At 44.7% G+C, this 19,677-nt stretch overlaps 1 protein-coding gene across 1 annotated transcript; it reads right to left on the bottom strand.

The window, feature by feature from the left end:
- Nucleotides 1–13,358: 13,358 nt before the first annotated feature.
- Nucleotides 13,359–14,325, bottom strand: LOC128706643 (bile salt-activated lipase-like). Its single transcript, XM_070081037.1, has 2 exons — nt 13,616–14,325; nt 13,359–13,483 (listed from the first exon to the last, which is right to left on the bottom strand). Exon 1 carries the CDS (start codon nt 14,315–14,317, stop codon nt 13,769–13,771), a length of 549 nt encoding a protein of 182 aa, XP_069937138.1. The 5' UTR covers nt 14,318–14,325; the 3' UTR covers nt 13,359–13,483; nt 13,616–13,768.
- Between the last annotated feature and the right edge of the window lie 5,352 nt (nt 14,326–19,677).

Genomic DNA, 19,677 nt, shown 5'->3' with positions numbered 1-19,677 from the left:
ACGATTATACGGGACACGTTTGGCATTGAAGTTGAAGACTTACACGGAATAGCACTTAATGGATCATCACGAATCTTCATAAAGTTCTGCACAGTGGAGGCATATGAAAGGACGGTGACTCAGTACCAGGAGAAGAACATCACCGTATCATCTGGTCTGGAGGTACGCCTGCGGGATGCCTCAAAATACTACACCTGGGTGAGGATCCACAACGTTCCTTTCGAGGCAGACGATGTAGATATCAGAGAGACATTTCAAAGATATGGTGAGGTGCATGATATAACTTTAGTTCGATGGACGGAGGGAATCTATGAAGGGTTGCCGGCTGGATCTTACACCGTCAAGATGTCTTTAAGAAGACCTATTCCATCGTATGTTGTCCTGGAGGATTTTAGGACACAGCTGTACGTGACCTACGCGGGACAACGAAAGACGTGTCGCCTGTGCGGCGCTTTTGACCACATGGCGGCCGGATGTGGTAAAGCAGCAGCGCCGCGGCCTTGGGAACGGCAAGTAGCCACAGTGTCTCAGGCGGAACCTCTGCCGAAGAATTTGAGTGCAGCAGGCAAAGGTAATTGGGCGGACGAAGTGGAGGGCGTGTTAGAGAATTGTGTGACACTACCAGTGGCTTCGGATACTCCCCCGCAAACGGGCCCGGGAGTTGAGCAGCAGCCTGTGGGGGTGGGAGAGACCGGTGATCCACAGGAGTTATCTACGCCCCTACAGGAGATGATTAAGTCTTTCCTGGACGTGCCTGCGGAGGAGAACCCAGCTACAGACAGGAGAATTCTGACGGTTGAGAAGGACTTGATTGAGCAGATTCCAGAGCCTCTGGGGTCAGAGCCTGGCATGTTGCAGTTGCTACAGGTGGAAGCTGAGGTGCACAAGGGCAATGGAAATACTGATATGGAAATTGAGGGCACATCTAGAAAGAGGGCTGGAGGCTCGTCGGATGAGGAGGTTATAACACCAGCTCAGCGTACAGGGAAGAAGACGTGGGCAGGAGTGATTAAGAAAGGGCAGGGTAGTGCACAGGGGGGGGAGGGGGTACAGGCGGGAAAGAGTGCACGAGAAAAGACAGAAGCAGCAAAAAGTGGAACAGACAGGACACAGAGACATAGAGGAGAGCCACCCTTTCTGAATCTTTAAGTGTCTAACGATAAACTTGAATGGCCTTAGAGCTGACGGTAAACGAGTATGGTTGGAGGATGTTTTGCGGCGTTTTAACATTGATGTGTGTTTTATTCAAGAACACAATTTCAAGTATGGCAGAGAGTTGAGGCTGAACGGTTTTAGGATGTATGTTGGTAGTTCAGGGAAATTAAAGGGTGGGGTGGCAGTGGCAGTGAGGGAGTCCAGCCCATTCCACGTGCTCAAGTGGGAAGAGGGAGGGGAGGGGAGGGTGGTGAGGGTGGAGGGGATATGGGGTGAGATTAGAGTATGTTTTCTGGGGATATATATGCCGGCAGATAGTAACATACGGGTAAAGGTGAATTTTGTAAGGGAGGTTTTGCTTTTCTACATGCGGGGTTTACCAATGGTTTCTATAATAGGTGGGGATTGGAATTGTGTAATCAGGAATAAGGATGTGGAGCCGAGAGGGGCAGGGTGTGTGCTTGGAGTATTGAGGGATTTGTTGAGGGATGCAGGGGTTTATGACATAGTCAGGGGCGATGGGTGGAAAGTAGAGCACACTTTTATGCGGAGGGGTTATGCTGCCAGGTTGGATCGTATATATATAACTCGAGATATAACAGTAGAACGTGTAATGACGATAGATTTAGGTTTTTCGGACCATCGTGCCGTTTTGGCAGAGATGGCATGGGAAGGGATGGTTCGTAGGTATGTGGGTTATTGGAAAATGAATGTGAGGCTACTTCAGGGAGAGGGGGAGGGGTTGTTTTTTAGGAATGGTGGAAGCAACTATGGGAGGCTCGCAACGAAGAGGAGGATGTCTTGGAATGGTGGGAGAAGCACGCTAAATTGCAGATTAGGGAGTATTACCAGCATAGAGGAAGGGATGAGGCGAGGTGGAGGTATGGTTTACAGAAATATTTAGAGGGGCAGCTAAATGATTGTTATGAAGGGGGAGGAGGGGCTAGACATGGAGAAATAGAGGTTTTAAGGGGAAGATTGAGGGATATACAAAATTCTCGTTTTGATGCGATACGTGTGAGGGAAGGTTTAGAGGAGGTTCTATGGGGTGACAAACCGTCAGGATGTGTTTTGAGGAGATTTAGGAATAGGCAACAGATGACCACGATTATGGGATTAGAGGTGTGTAAAGGGGTGGGGGGATATAGGGTGGGGCAGGTACTTAGTACCACCGATGGAATGAGCAATTATGCTGATTATTGGTTTAGGGAGAATTTTAAGCAGAGGGAGGGAGGAGAGAGGGAGGGAGAGATTCTGGGAGAAGGAATTCGAGGTATTTTAGGGGAGGAGGAGAGTGCGGTAATAGAGGGTAGGATCAGTGAGGAGGAGGTGGAGGAGGCGATAATGGGCTTGAGTAGGGGAAAAGCGCCGGGCATTGATGGAATTCCTAATGATTTCTATATTACACATTGGGATTGTATGAAGGAATGTCTGGTCAGGTTGTTTAACTGTATGAAGGAAAGGGGAGTGTTGGGGGAATCGCAGGGCACGGGGGTAGTAGTTTTGGTCTATAAGGGAGGGGGGGGAAGACCTTGGGTGCTTTTAGGGCGATCTCCCTCATGTGTGCAGATTATAAAGTTTTTGCGAAGGTTTTAGGTAACCGTATGAAAAAGGTGCTTGACCGAGTCCTACATAGAGGACAGTGTGGGATTCCAGGTCGAAGTATGCGTGAGGGGCATGGAAGAATTAAGGATTTTGTGGAGGGTAGACAACGGGGGGGGATCTTGGGGATTGATTGGAAGCAGGCTTATGACAGTGTAGATAGACATATGTTGTGGTGTATTTTAAAAAAACAGGGTTTTGGTGATGAGATTGTGCGCTGGGCGACTACTTTGTATACGCCTGCAACGGTCAGGGTTCAGGTTAATGGGAAGTTAGGGTTGCCAGTGCAGATGGGGATGGGTTTGCGACAGGGTTGCCCCTTGTCTCAAATCCTCTTTGCATGCATGCAGGACCCTTTTTATAGGCTTATAGAGGAAGGAGTGTGGGAACAGGGAGAGGTGGGTCCTGGGAGATGTGGTATTGTGGGGTATGTGGATGACACCACAGTTTTGGTAGGAGGGGAAATAGAATTGGGGAATGTGGGACGTATAATAGAGATTTTTGGTGGGGCGACAGGGATGAGGGTTAATGGAGCAAAGTCAAAGTTATTAGAAGTAGGCACGTGGGTGGGGGGGGGGTTTGGGGGAACAGTATGGGTGGAACGTAGTGGATAGAATTAAGATATGTGGGGTTGTGTATATGGCGGACGCTGGGGAGGCACAGAGAATAAATTCCAAGGAAGTAGTGAGTAGAGCGATGGGTAGGATGCGCGGGTGGAGGGCTGGGGATGTAACATTGCAGCAGAGGGTGGTGGTAGTAAATACACTTGTGTACAGTAAAGTGTGGGGCGTGGCAGAAATATATCCCCTGAGGTCGTGTGATATTCAGGAACTGGAGAGGGTGGTTTTGAGGTATGTGTGGGGTTATGGGAAGCCATGGCTACGGAAGGAGGTGGTGATGATGGGCGTGCGGCAGGGTGGGCTGGGTCTTATACCTTTGGACACACGAGTGAAGGCAGTGTATGTGAAGCAGCGATACTTGAGGATGGGAGGGGAGAGGGGTAGAAGGGTGGGAGAGATCATGAAGGATGTGCATAAATGTTGGAAGGGAAAGGCACTACTGGAGTGTGAAGATATGGTGCGAAATTTGTTGGCAGTAAGGGAAGCAAAAAAAGTAAGGGTAAGTAGGCTTGGGAGGACAGGTTGGCAGGGTACAGTGATACAGGGAGTAGCTACATACCCAATGTATGATTGGAGGGGCATTTGGGAAGACTTTCGGAAGATCAGATTAAAGCCAAGGGTTCGTGAAGTGGTTTATAGATTCTTTATGGGAATTCTAGCTACAAGGTCAGTGCTATATAGAATGGGTTATGTAGGTGCTGGCACTTGTTTGCATTGTGAGGAAGAGGAGACGGCTTTTCATGCCATATATTTTTGTGAAACCTTGGGTTTTGTAAGGGCATGGTTAGCGAGAGTTCTGGGTATAGTGGCGGGAGGGGGAAGAAACATTTCGACTTTGAGGGCTTTGCATTTTGATGTGGGAGGGGTTTCCAAGGACATTCGGAGGGCAGTGATGTATGTAGTGGCAGATTTTTTGTATGTGTCTTGGTGCATGCGGGAGGTGGGGGGTGAATATAGGGTGCGGGCGCTTGCGGCGAGTGTGTATCGTACAGTATGCAGAAATAGGCTACTATATGGGATGTTGTGGGTAAATAGTTTTCCCTTGGGTTATCGTAATCTGTCGGTAGGTGTAATGTTAGGGTTGGATGTAGTTTAGAGCTGGATTGGGCTGGTTCTCCCTAAACTGGCTTTCTTGTTCTTTTTTTGAGATTAGTAGAGGATGGAAGGTGGAATAAAAGTGTGTGGTAGTGGAGCATATGGGTGTAAAGTCGTTAGGAATGAGGGGGGGGCGTAGGGGGGTGAACTGGTGACATTTGGTTAAGAGACAGGTGTTTTATGACTTTCGACGTCAGGTACGAACTTAAGCATGGAAGGGAACGTGAGTTTGTGTTTTTTTAATACAGATAGCATGGGGTCAGGGGATGGCAGGGGGTGGCTTTCTGAAGTGTCTTTTGCCAGGTTGGTTTTGTTAATGATTGAGGTAGTACTGCCCGGTACATGTTTTATTAGGAGCCATAAGTTATATTGTGTAACTTAGTGCATGACAGAGTAAGTCTGATATTGCTCTGGAACATTGTTAATAAATATATATATCTTGTTGAACATAACACAAAAAATGGGAATATGTATTAGTGAGTGAGTTACAATTTCTAGTGTACTGTTACCATATTAGTTGGTATTCTTCGCTTTGTCAAATAATTACTATCTATATATTGTTATAAGTTATTTATGTTAGTTCTTATTTTATACATTTTAAGTGAACAAATGTAAGGTGTTGTGACTCTAGTGCAAGTGGCATTTATCTTGCACTAGGGAAAAGGGGAAGTGTAAAGTAAATATGATTGGATCATAACGAAATGTCATTGGATATATGTACACTGTATTTAGAAGACGGGAAGGATTGCGAGGATTGTCAATATATGTATTAATTCTTATGTAAATTACACATTCCTCGCCCAGCTGCCGGTGAGGGTGGACGTTTGCTACTCCTCTCTGACAGGCGCAAGTGCTAGCCAGGTTGTCACAATGGTGGTTGGGGTGCGATGCAGAATTAACACTGTCGGCATAGAATTACTGAGAGGTACAATTAATCAAGATTCGGCGTTGACGTTGTTGCCTCTGATTATTCGAGAGACATATGGGATTGAGGATTGCGACCTTTACGGTGTAGCCTTAAATGGAAACTACCGAATGTTTGTGAAACTGCTGTCATCACACGTGTATGAGGATCTACTTGCTCAATATCAGGATGTTGCTATCGAGGTTAACGAGGGCATCCTGGTAAAGATGGTCGATGTTTCGAGTCAATTTACGTATGTAAAGTTACGTAATGTGCCTTTCGAGGCAAATGAAGCTGACCTACGTAATGTGTTCGGGAAGTTTGGAACTGTACACGTAGCTCAACAAGGCAAGTGGACGGCAGGGGCTTATGTGGGTTATCCAGAAGGTAGTTTTAGCCTAAAGATGACTCTGAGGCAACCTATACCTTCGTATGTGTTCTTAGAGGAATTTAGAACACAAATACTCGTAACTTACGCTGGCCAACGTAGAACTTGTAGACTGTGTGATGGTTATGATCACATAGCGGCTGAATGTGTGCGGCGGAGGACTGGCCAAGGAATTACGAGGCGAGGACCTACAGTGACAGATCAGAACCGCCAGGATGGACGTAGGCATGGTCGGTTGTGGAGTGAGGAAGTGGAGGAAATGCAACGTGAGGTGGAGCATGAGGGTGCAGTGCAGCAATTGAGTGCGTCTGCAGAGGATGTGATGCACGAGGCGGACAAGGACGTACCGAATGACGTAGAAATTGACGTAGTGCTTGAGACAGTTTTGCAGGAGATGTTCCCTAAATCGGAGGAAGCCTTGACAGAGGTAACGACGGGAGACCAGGTACAGGGACGAGGGGAAGCATGCGGGTCTGAAGAAAGGAATGTAATGTCGGCTTGGCCAAGTAGTGAGAAGGGGAATGAGGTGATAGAGGTGGAGGTGCACAATGAGGAAGGTCAGGAGAATAGCATGGCAGAAGAGGAAGTGTCGAGGAAGCGGGCAGCTGTCACGTCTGACTCGGATGACGTCCTCACTCCAGCACAAAGACCAGGGAAAAAGGCGGGGATTGAAGGTGTGTGTAGAGGCACAGAGAAAAAGAAACGCCAGCAAGGGGTTAGGAGTGGAGGGGATGGGGTGAGTGCCAAGGACGGTGTGTATGAGGCTACTGGACAGCGGAAAAATGTGGTGGGGAAAAGTGGGTGGAAAACGTAAGCAGGCCTAAGGTGTATGACAATTAATGTTAATGGTTTATGTAAGAGTGGTAAGTGTGTATGGTTGCGAGGACTGCTGTATCGTTACAAGGTAGATGTTGCCTTTATACAAGAGCATAACTTGAAAACAGGAAAATTGCTGGAGGTGGATGGATATATGGCTTTTGTAACTCCAACGACACGTTTAAAAGGTGGAGTAGGTGTTTTAATTCGTGAGGCAGCCCGTTTGTTTTGCAAAGGTTTGAGGCGGGGGGTGAGGGAAGAATAATGTGAGTGGACGGGTGGTGGATGCGTGAACGCGTGTCCTTTGTTGGAGTGTATGCTCCGGCGGAGAACGATGCGAGGGTAAAATCGGCATTTGTAAGGGATGATCTGGTGTATTTCTTGAGAGCGCTGCCCAGGGTTGCATTGATTGGGGGAGATTGGAATTGTATAATACGGAGATTTGATGTGATGCCAGCGGGGGCGGGATATTTTTCAAACGTGTTGCGAGACCTGTGTAGAGATATTGGGGTACGAGATGCATTTTGGGGTGGAATAGGTGAAGTGCAACATACGTATGTAAGGAGGGAATACGCAGCTAGACTGGATAGAATCTATATAACGCAAGGGGTTTCAGTGGAGTCTTTTAACACTATAGAAGCAATTTATTCAGATCACAGGGCAGTGGTGGTGGGGGTAGCTTGGGACTCGTTAGTGAAACGGTTTGAAAGCTGCTGGAAATTAAACACGCGACTCCTTGAGGATGAGGAAGTGGAGGAGGGGTTTGCTTCGCTGTGGAGGAAGCTAAGTGAGGAGGCAAAAAAGGTTGATAATGTTGTACGTTGGTGGGACAGTGTGGCCAAGGAGAGGATTCGTAGGTTTTACGTGGGTGAGGGGAAGCGTATAAATCGACTGAAGTATGGATTAACAAATTATTTGGAAAGTAGAATAGGATACTATCATGAGCAAGGAGTAGCGGGAGGGGTATTCCAAACAGAGGCAATAGATGATCTGAAGAGCAGGATAAGAGAGGTGCAGGAGGAGAGATTTCATGCGGTGCGGGTGTGGAGGAAGTGCTTTGGGGGGACAAGCCATCGGCATGTGTGTTGAGGAGACAACAGCAGAGGAGGACAGCGACCACAATAGCAGATTTGGAAGTGCGCACTGAGGTGAAAGGGTTTACGGAGGGGCAGGTGTTAAAAACAACGGAGGTGATGAGTATGTTTGCGGATGCGTGGTATGGGCATTATTGGAAAAGTAAAGGAGTTAATAGGGAGGATCTTGATGGGGTGTGTGCTGTAGAGCCTGTAGCTCTGGGGAGAAAGGATAGGGAAGCTTTGGGTGGTGAGATTGAAGAGGGAGATATGGAGAGCGCTTGTAGACATGTGCAGAGGCAAAGCACCAGGTATTGATGGACTACCAAGTGAATTTTACTTAAAACATTGGGATCTGTTAAGGGGTTTTTTAGTAACGCTGTTCAATAGAATGAAAGACGGGGGAGAACTGGGCGAGAAGCAAAGTACAGGGGTCGTAGTGCTTGTGCCCAAGGGTAAGGGACAGAGTACACTTAAAGATTACAGGGCAATTACTCTCATGTGTGCGGACTATAAATTGTTCGCGAAGATTTTGGGGAATAGGTTAAAATGTGTAGTGGGACTTGTAGTTTCAAAAGGTCAACTAGGGTTGCCAGGACGGTCGATGGTCATGGGGCACGGAATTCTAAAGGGGTTTGTTGAGAGTTTTGAGGGGACACAGGAAGGAGGGGGTATGGTGGCGATTGATTGGCAGGGTGCTTATGATCAGGTGGAAAGGGAGGGTTTAAGACAGATCCTTAGCAAACAAGGTTTTGGGGATGAGATTGTGGGGTGGGTTGAAACGTTGTATAAAGGGGCAAAAGCGAGAATTCAGATCAATGGACGCGTGGGAGGTGTGGTGAACATGGATAGGGGCTTGAGGCAGGGTTGCCCGCTATCACAGTTATTTGCATGTGTGCAAGATCCATTTTATAGGTTGGTTGAGACCAGAGTGTGTGGTGGGGAGAGGTCGAGGGAGGGCTTGATTAGGCATCATGTGGTAGGTTACGTGGATGACACGACACTCCTAGTCCGGAAGGGAACAAGATTGAGAGAGTTGGGAGGGGTGGTTGGCATGTTTGGAGGGGCGACAGGCATGACGGTAAACGTTGAGAAAACAAAGATCATGGGGCTAGGGGAGTGGAGAAACAGAGTTGATTGGGACTGATGTGGTGAGAAGGCAGGAAGGGCAGTTATTAATATGTGGCATTTCGTATAGAGCGACCATACGGGAGGCTAGGGAGGCGAATTCGTTGAGAATGGTGGAACGCGTGGAACATCGGTTGGGGATGTTACGGCCTTATCACTTGACATTGTTGCAACGGGCGATTGTTATTAACGTATTGCTGTACAGTAAGGTATGGTATGTAGCAGCAGTTTTTCCATTGCTGAGGGCTGAGATTACTCGTATCCTTAGAAGTGTTTTTAGGTTCTTATGGGGCTCAGGATGTGAATGGATGAAGAGGGAGGTGGTGACTTTGCCGGTGAGGAAGGGAGGTTTAGGTTTGTTGGACCTGGGAAGGAGGGTGAAATGCATTTTCGTCATGTGGGAGTGGAAAAGATTAGGGGGACAGAGGGGGACATGCATGCAAAGGTTACATGATATTTTGAGGGGAATGTATGTGGGTGGGGAATGGAGGGAGTGAGAGATTTTGTTGAGGGCACTTTTGTGGGCGCGCGAGCCAGACAAATTAAAGGTGAGGGATTTATATCGAATATTGAGGGTAGAGGAGACGGCCCCAGTTGAGGGGCTGTTCCCGATGTATGCATGGGGCGCTATATGGAGTCTGTTCGGTAAACTAAAGCTAGGGCCCAGGGTGCGAGAGATCATGTTTAAATTTTTACACGGGATTCTGCCTACTGGATCAGTCCTCAGAAACAGACATGTGGTAGAGGAGGGTTGGTGTGGGTTATGTGGGGAGTTGGAAACAGCCTATCACGTGGTATACTTTTGCAATTATTTGGGGAGTGTGAGGGAATGGCTGGGGAATGTGGTCAGGAGGATAGGAGGAACTGGGGTGTCAGTGTTGAGAGCGCTGAGTCTTGATATAGGGGGGGTGGGGGAGAATGTGGCACGGGGAGTAGCTTATATCATGGTGGATTTCGTGTACATATCGTGGGGAATGAGAGGGGTGGATAATGGGGAGACGAGGAAACGAGTTTTAGCGAGGATTTTTTGTAGGACAATGAATAGGAATCGGGAAATTTATGGGAGGAGATGGGAGGGAGCTTTTACTGAGGGTTACAGGTCCATAACTGTTGGGGAGTTGCTAGAGTTGTGAGGGGGGGGGAAGTGGGTTTAAATTGTTGTGTAAAGCATTAGATAAAAAAAAAAGGGGGGGGGTATCAAACGGGCTTGCCAAACGAAAGATGTTGGTTTGGTGTGCATGTGCGTGGGTGAGTGATAAGTGCAAGAGAACGATTGTGTGTAATTGGGATGTGCATGGGAGTGCTGAGTTCACGCGTTCTTAGTAGTTATTTAATATTGTTAATTAATGCCTTCTGCTGAAGGCTATCGTAGTAGCGTATAAGAGTACAAGTCTGAGAATGCTGCATGGGACAGCAATAAAGATAGGATTTGACTCCCATTGTAAACTAATTCAGTTTCTAATGTATATATATATACATATGTATATATAAATAATATTAGGACAGCAGCTGGCGTTTTCACTACTGTAGAGTTATTGTTTTTAATATAATATGTTCTTAAGTTTAATTTAGTATGGTTAGTTTATAAGTTAAATAAACAACGGTGAAATGCTTACATTTTGGGGAGCTGGGGTAAATGTGGGGGGGGGGTTATACGGCTTGCATTTTTGCGGCATGTAATTGTGTGTGGATATTGAAATTAGCAGTCGGGAAGGAGCAAGAGGATTCTTTATTTTGTATTACTTGAATAGTTATATTTTGTAGTAATGAATTGTGTATATATTTGACATATTAGTGCGTATTCCAGTGTATAGAAATTGATGAATTTATATTGTCTGTCGATGCTCTCATGCTGTATGCTTTTGTTAATGTATTGTATGTTATAAAAAAAAAAAAAAAAAAATAATTATGTAAATTTCATGGAACTCAGGGTGATAATAATGTACACCTATTAGTCGGATGATAAGTATTGATATTATTATGCTTATTTTAATATAATTTGATTGATGAAATGTATAATCTGGTTTTTAGCTTTGGAGTAGAGAGATAAAAAGCATAGGGGATGGGGGATATTTTGTAAGCACAAAGATGAATCAGCAGTATGTAATTAGAAAATGTAACATTTTTATTTTTCTGTGGCGGAGACGATAAGGGGTGCTCATATTCCTTTGTTATTGTACCTTAATGTATTTTTAAATTCAATGACTGATGGAGGTTATGAGTGGTGACGGCAGACACAGTTACTAGGCATGTGGGGGGGCGTGAATTATTATTATTATAATCAAGGGGTGCTGTATAGCCCTTGTGGCTTAGCGCTTCTTTTTGATTATAATAATAATAATATAATCAAGGGGGAAACGCTAAACCCGGAGGATTATACAGCGCCTGGGGGGGGGGGGGATGTGGAAGGCATTCAGGCTTAATTCGGGGAACTGGAGCACAGATCCAATTCCCTAAATCAAGAACCCCTCACCAACATCAAGGAACCTTCCTTGAGGGGGGGGGGTGAAGAGTCAGCGGTAGTGTATTAAATCCACCACCGTGCACGATATTGATTGTTATCATGGGGTATATGAGGGTTAGGGTGTGGATTGGTTTCTTTGGTGGATGTGTGCCATCATGTTCAGACTTTTCTTGTATTATAGTCAGCCTTTTAGATGGCTGGATTGTGTTTATACATGTTGTCAATGATATCCTCAATGCTCTAATAAATGTATAAGATGTCAATGAGTATACTCGGGTGAAAGTGGTATGTTTTTCAAGGGGGGAAGGGGAGTGTCAGCATTACTAAGTAGGACTAGCGTTTTTATTATAAGACCATTTTTTCACGTGAAGCACGGTACATAAAAGTAGTGTTTGATTGGAGTGCAGCAGCCAATTCTGATGTCATTATATAAGTGCTTCTTTGGTATTTGTGTAGTCACTGCAGATTTTTTTTTTATATTTTATTTAAAACAATACAATACATTAAATAAATAAAAACATAATATCAGTTCTTACCCAGAATTATAAATTACATTGTCAAAATACACAAACATTTAAACTTTGTGCTGACACTAACTGTCCCTCATCCCCTATACATTTTTTTTTTTTTTTATATTTAAAATACAGTATACATTATACGTGTAAGCAAACATGTTACGAAACCAATCAACATGTAACAACAAAATTAAAGTACAACATACGTATACACCATCAAAAAAGAAGAAGAAACTTCGCACAGGTATACCAACAACATATCCAGAGAATCTACTTCAGCACACTTAAACATCTTATGCCAAGTTTTATATACAAAACAATTCTTAAAAGGTAAAAACCTCACCACATACCATTAAAACCTATACATCCACCCCACCAAAGGTCCATTTATAAAGTCGTACATATGTGCTCTGGAAGTAAAAGGTAACCCCCCCCCCCATCAAATACCTACAAAACATCGACATACTATAAGAGCGTAGGATACTACTTACTCTAAGTAACAATTATGAAAACTTTCCCTAGCATACAAGGATAATATACTCTATATCTCAACACGGGTGCAATCCACCCAAGACTTCATACACTATATACCCTATAGCAGTATTAATACATAATATACACCGCTACTTTAACTCATATGCACACCTGATCCAACAAAGTCATCTGAAATTGCGTATTTACACAAAATCAATATACATTTTATATTACCTTACACATATTCTTATATGTGACTTTAAACATTAAAATAGCAAAGGGAAAACAACAGCGTGTACTTAAAATATTTAACACTACCCTACACAGTGTCACACGACATGTACTATATAATCTTAACCAGGCCGATGAAACATATGTTAGGCCTTATGTACCAAAATACAATCTCGCATAATATAAAACTGTACCACGTTACTCATTACAGCTATGTTAACTTCGAACCTTCTGATATACAGAAATTGTCTTACAGAATGCATCCTACAAGAAGGGAAACACCGGACTTTGTATCACAGCATACTCGATACAGTCTTATGGCATACCTTAGTAACACCATGTAGTATGTGCTTTCTATAACATCTTTGAAGGCACTCTCACAATAACGAACAGTCATTCTCACACACATTACCAGAGACTTTAGGCATATTGAGCCTCATGTGGTGAAAGTTGCATCAAGATCGTCCAATAAATAAAGTTATTAAAAATAAAAATGTGAAAAATTGGACATGGCAACACTTATAGCAACGCAAGTCAATATTGGCAATCTCGAAATCATTGTTGATAATCACAAATGATAAAGTAATGCCAAATTGACTATCTAATGGATATAAATAATGCAATAACATGTTATGGTACCCAAAAAAAAATAGTCTTTACTTTAATTTTTTTTTTTTGCACTTTACATCAATTTATGCAAAATTGAAGGGATTATTACCCAAGACAACTCCATTACAAAGTCAAACAGGCTCCCCTGAATAACTTTAGTAAAATTCAAAATGATCGGTTCATAAATAATGGTTTTACCTCAGAAAAATACAAATAAATGCACTTTTGAAAAAAATCAACAAATACATTGAACATTACTATACAGTGGGTAAAAATACTCATAGTGCCTTTATACGTTTATTGAGAGTAGAACTGGTTATATAGACATTATTCCTGAAGTTCCATGAAGATCCCTTTGTCCTGAAGTTCTCTGGTGGCCGGCCAATCTGAAAAATCCATCCCAATCAATCTGAAAAGAAATGAATTCTCAAAATCCTATTCCCAGTGATTATGTACAGATACATATAATTGCACCCATATATGATATTTATACACATACCAATATAAAAATATACCAAAAAAAACACTAATAATTACGTACCTATGACTGGATGTAGGTGGACACATGATTATCTAATGTCCTCCAGGCAGCAGTGGAGGTAGTAGTTGTGGTAGTAGCAGCAGTGGAGGTAGTAGTTGTGGTAGTAGCAGCCGTGGTGGAGGTGGGCATATTTGCGGGGCTCCTATATTTTGTCTAACTTGTTTTTGAACATGAAATATCCAATAGTTCAGTAGCAGTGAACAAGGACAGGTGTTGAGAGGAGGGTGGTGGTACTAGCATCGTGGCGGCGTCACCACGTGGTGGTACTAGCATCGTGGCGGCGTCACCACGTGGTGGTACTAGCATCGAGGCGGCGTCACCACGTGGTGGTACTAGCATCGTGGCGGCGTCACCACGTGGTGGTACTAGCATCGTGGCGGCGTCACCACGTGGTGGTACTAGCATCGTGGCGGCGTCACCACGTGGTGGTACTAGCATCGTGGCGGCGTCACCACGTGGTGGTACTAGCATCGTGGCGGCGTCACCACGTGGTGGTACTAGCATCGTGGCGGCGTCACCACGTGGTGGTACTAGCATCGTGGCGGCGTCACCACGTGGTGGTACTAGCATCGTGGCGGCGTCACCACGTGGTGGTACTAGCATCGTGGCGGCGTCACCACGTGGTGGTACTAGCATCGTGGCGGCGTCACCACGTGGTGGTACTAGCATCGTGGCGGCGTCACCACGTGGTGGTACTAGCATCGTGGCGGCGTCACACAGTGGTGGTACTAGTCGTGGCGGCGTGGTACTAGCATCGTGGCGGCGTCACCAACCACAGCAGCTGCTGCTCACTTTGCTTGTATAGACCTTATCATTGCTTCTATGTGCCTTTTCCTCTTGTGGCTAATGTTCTTGGCAAACTGTTTCTTCTTTGCAGGCATTGTGTACCAAAAATGTATACAATGAAAGGCAAAAAAGTAACGTCCCAAGGGTAGTCAGCTGTCAGACAAAGTGACATACCCACTCTCTTCAGACTTCCAGTCGGCACTGACTTGATATGGTGTGAGCAGCTCCTCCTCACAGCTAACCTGATGGTTGCCAGTTACTGGCATTGGATTGGCGAGCTGCTTACGATAGTGTGGAGAGGGATGCGTTATGGAGGTTCATGCGTTGGCAGGGATTCGGGAAGGAAATTATATCTTGGGCGAAAACATTGTATCAGGGAGCATCTATGAGAGTACAGGTTAATGGAAGGCTAGGTGTTAACATTCAGATGGGAAGGGGTTTGCGACAGGGTTGCCCTCTATCGCAAATATTGTTTGCGTGCCTCCAGGATCCCTTTTATAGGGCAGTTAGGTGGAGTATCGCAAGTTTTATGAAGCGAGTCGCGCTGGAGCACGTGGTTTGTTATGACGTTAGCTGGGCCGCGCTGATGACGTAGTTACCATTGTTATAATTACGATAGCTTTATATGTAATTATCGTACAGAGACGAGGCGCACACCAAAATGTTGCCAGATCTTTGCTCTATTTTTCGGTAAGATTAACTCATTTTTCATATTTTTTCGCCATCCACACATCTCCGCTCAAGAATTATTATTATTATTATAATCAAAAAGAAGCGCTAAGCCACAAGGACTATACAGCTCCGCTCAAGAAACTAGCCCGTCACTTCCCATTTACACTTAAATCCCGTAAATCCTTTAACTTAAAACTCCGGTATCCCTCAGTAAACGCTGTCTCCCACCTTCCCTCATAAAGATCCCTATTGCGACACTTAGTTCTATAAATGGTGGCCGCTAACACCTTTATTCTTTCATCCACACCCACCTCCCTCATAGCCCAAGACAAATAAAATCAGTAACCACATACGCAACCGCATTCGCCACCATCTGACTCATCCCACCTATATCTAAACTTAACACCCTTAACACCTGTAACCCTTCCCCACCCACTAACCTAACTACCCTACCTAACCATACCCTCACAGCTTCTAAACAATTACAAAAATACACCGCATGAAAAATAGTCTCGGAACATCCACACGCTTTGCACTCCCCACCCTCCCTTAGTCTCCTATTGAATAACAACACCAGACGGCAAGATTCCATGTAGAAACCTAAACATTACCTCCCTTACACCTGGTTTAATACGCAATTGCCGTAAACATTTCCAGATATTCCCCCATGCATACATGGGGTATGCCCCCTCAACTGCCGCCACCAGAGACCCACCCCCCACCCTCTCTAGAATCCTCAATTTAAGGCGCTTCGGATCCCTCACCGTCATTAAAACCCTCAACATGGCCTCACCAATCATTAAATCCTTACCCCCCCACCATCGTTGCATATCCATACGCAGTTTTTCTAGCCCCCCTTTCCTCGCCCCCACTTCCCCCAAATACCCGCGTTTTAGATACACAATCATCATACGCTTTTCTAAATGTATAAGCCCCAGCCCCCCGTGGCTAACGGGAAGCGTCACCACCCCTCTACTTAGCCAGTCACAACCCGATCCCCATATAAATCGGAAAATCCCATGCTGCAACCGTTGCACCTCTCGCCGCCTCAGCGGGTATACTGCCACCACGTGCCATATCTTACTATACAACAGCACGTTCGTCACAATGACCCTCTGATGCAACGTTAGCTGCGCCGTCCTCAAACCACCCAATCTTTTCAATACCCCATCCACGGTGTGCATCGAATTTACCTCTTGTGCGACCCTATCATTCTTAGCGTACACTATCCCACAAATCAATAGCTGATCCACCACACTCCACCCGCGCCCTACAGTCCCATCTCTATTTACGTTATTGCCTAGGTCCATATACTTAGACTTTGCCACATTAATTTCCATCCCAGTAGCCTCTCCAAACACATCTACCACCTTTCCAACCTTGTGTAAATCCTTCTCATCCCTCACCAATACAGTTGTATCATCCACATAACCCACAATACCCGGCCAACCCTCTCGTTCATTACTAACCCCTCCACTTGCGATACTCCACCTAACTGCCCTATAAAAGGGATCCTGGAGGCACGCAAACAATATTTGCGATAGAGGGCAACCCTGTCGCAAACCCCTTCCCATCTGAATGTTAACACCTAGCCTTCCATTAACCTGTACTCTCATAGATGCTCCCTGATACAATGTTTTCGCCCAAGATATAATTTCCTTCCCGAATCCCTGCCAACGCATGAACCTCCATAACGCATCCCTCTCCACACTATCGTAAGCAGCTCGCCAATCCAATGCCAACACACCCCCACCCCCCAACTCCCCCCCCTGTTCTATAAAACTTCTAAGAACTCCATGCCCTTCATTCATTGTCCTACCCGGTACCCCATATTGTCCTCTGTCAATTACGTTACCTATCACCTTTTTTATTCTATTCCCTAATATTCGTGCAAATAACTTATAATCGCCACACAGAAGCGATATTGCTCGGTAATCCTCTACCGTAGTCTGTCCACCTTTCGGAACTAATACCACGACAGCAGTCCTTTGCTGCTCCCCCATCATCCTTCATTACATTGAATAACCTAACTAAAAATCCTCTCAATACTTCCCAATTCCTAACGTAAAAATCATTAGGCAACCCATCTACACCTGGCGCCTTACCTAAACTTGCACCAGACAAAGCGTGTGAAATCTCACTTTCCGTGATCGGACCTTCTAATGTTACCCTATCCATACCATCAATCTCACATTGCACGAAACCTCCCATTTCCTTTAAAGCCTCATCTCGAATACCTCCGTTTTGTGCATATGACCTAAACCATGCAAGTCACTGCAGATTATCGTTTTACTGCCTGTATCTTGTTACATATTGATTATGTACCCATATATTTTTTGTACCCGAGTTTTAAATAAAATATAAAAAAAAGCTTTCAGTACGTGGCTTTAATCTGGGTAAGTACGTAGCTTTAATCTGGGTAAGTACGTGGCTTTAATCTGGGTAAGTACGTAGCTTTGATCAGGATAAGTACGTAACTTTACTCTGATTAAGTAAGTGTGTTTCAAAATAACTCATACGCTAAACCGTACAGCTAAAGGGGGGGGGGGTAAAATATCCGTATTACAAAAACTAATTATGGCGATAACAATTATTGCATAATGACAAGGCCCTGAACGAAGCGCATTTTTTTTTTTTTTTTTTTTTTTTATATTTTATTTAGAACAATACAATACAAGAGATAGACAAGACAATAACAGTTCTTACACAGAATAAATCATTAACAACCACACAAACATGAACTTTGAGATAACACTAATATCCCTCCTCACCCATACATGAAAACCCCTACACCTATGATAACCAATAAACGAACAGTTCCAAAATGCATTATTATATGATTAACAAAACACACCAACGATATGCATATATTGTCACTTTGTAAGTTATAAAGTAGGTACTTTGTACGTTAAATACAATTAACGTAATGTATTGAGAATAAGGTAAAAACAATATGTTCATCAAACACAGAATATATTAATAACAAGTATCCAACACACTGACACCTCTACAAGCATCTTAAACATGCATATGAATAACATACATAGAACAATGTCCCACTGCAAAGTCAAACACATATTAAGTATACTCGTCACAACCATGAATACACATCATACGCCCAAGTTCATACACATTCACCCGTTACATACCAGGAGGCGACCCCGTTTCCACCCCTGACAGCCCATCAACATAACACATTGTACCATCCCTACCCTGCCCCACCCACCTAATTTACAAATTTAATAAAACCTCTAATGTAAGGTCTCTATATCCCTCAGAGAATGCCCGCTCCCACCTCCTCCCATAAAGTTCTCTATTACGGCACAACGTTTTATAAACCGTAGCAGCCAATACCCTCCTCTTCACCTCACTTACCCCTTTTATCCCTCATTCCCCACATTATGTAAACATAATCTACCATAATGTACCCCACAGCCCTAATAATACTTTCATCCATACCCCCCACATCAAGACTCAATGCCCGCAGAACAGAAAAGTATTGACCACTTATCCTATGCAACACCCTGCTCAACCAACCCCTGACGCTCCCCAACCCCTCACAAAAATACACTACATGGAATGCAGAATCCTCCCCGCCACATATTCCACATACCCCCCCCTCAACCACCCGTCTAGCTCGTAAGACCACTCCCGATGGTAAAATCCCATGCAAAAACCGATACATCACCTCACGTCCACGGGGTTGTAATCTTAACCTACCAAACCTTCTCCATATACATCCCCAGTCATACATGGGGAAAATCCCCTCCACCGGAGCCACAACCCTTTCCACTAACATCCTACACACCCTACTTATTTTCACCTTACCCAGATCCCTAACCATCACCACTGCCCTCAAAATAGTTTCACACTCCCTCAACTCCGTCCCAGAAAACATGCGTTTCAATTTATTGTGTACCTTAACCAACCCCCATCCCCCACTCACACCCTCCCTCATCACCTCCCTTTTAATGAAGATACATTTGACCCTCCTCTAAGTTCATTAAACCCAACCCCCCCTGACGCACAGGTAACATTACTACATCCCTTTTAAGCCAATCACAACCTGAACCCCACAAAAATTTAAAAACCCCTCTTAAAGGGAACACGGCAGCCACATGCCAAACCTTGCTATACAATAAAACGTTAATTACAATGGCACGCTGCACAAGGGTCAAATGATAAGGCCGCAATGCTCCCAATCGACCCAGAATCCTTTCTACCAACCTGACCGAATTATTAACACGTGCAACATAAAAGATCATCTGCATAGATTAGACCACAAATTTTTAATGACATCACCCGCTTCTTTACGACTGCACTACCCCACTCAACCCTCTCCCCCCCAAGTTCCTAACCCCATAACCATGGACTTCTCCGAATTTACCCTCATACCAGTTGCACATGCAAACGTGTCGACCACTCCATCTAAGGCGTTTATGGACATCCCCTCCCTACCCAAAACAGTGGTATCATCTACATACCCTATGAGAACAGGCCAAACGCCCCCTGTACCTCCCCCAACCCCTCCACTAACGCCCATATGGCGCTCCACCATTCTATAAAAGGGGTCCTGTATGCATGCAAATAAAAGCTGTGACATA

This window comes from Cherax quadricarinatus, unplaced genomic scaffold, assembly GCF_038502225.1.
Source record: "Cherax quadricarinatus isolate ZL_2023a unplaced genomic scaffold, ASM3850222v1 Contig1537, whole genome shotgun sequence".
NCBI classification, from domain to species: domain Eukaryota; kingdom Metazoa; phylum Arthropoda; class Malacostraca; order Decapoda; family Parastacidae; genus Cherax; species Cherax quadricarinatus.
The sequence above is the reverse complement of the archived record's forward strand: the minus strand, read 5'-3'. Positions and strand labels throughout refer to the sequence as shown.

What these genes read in the sequence shown, in the direction of transcription:
- LOC128706643 (XM_070081037.1), bottom strand. Translation starts at nt 14,317, where the DNA reads ATGCTAGTACCACCACGTGGTGACGCCGCCACGATGCTAGTACCACCA.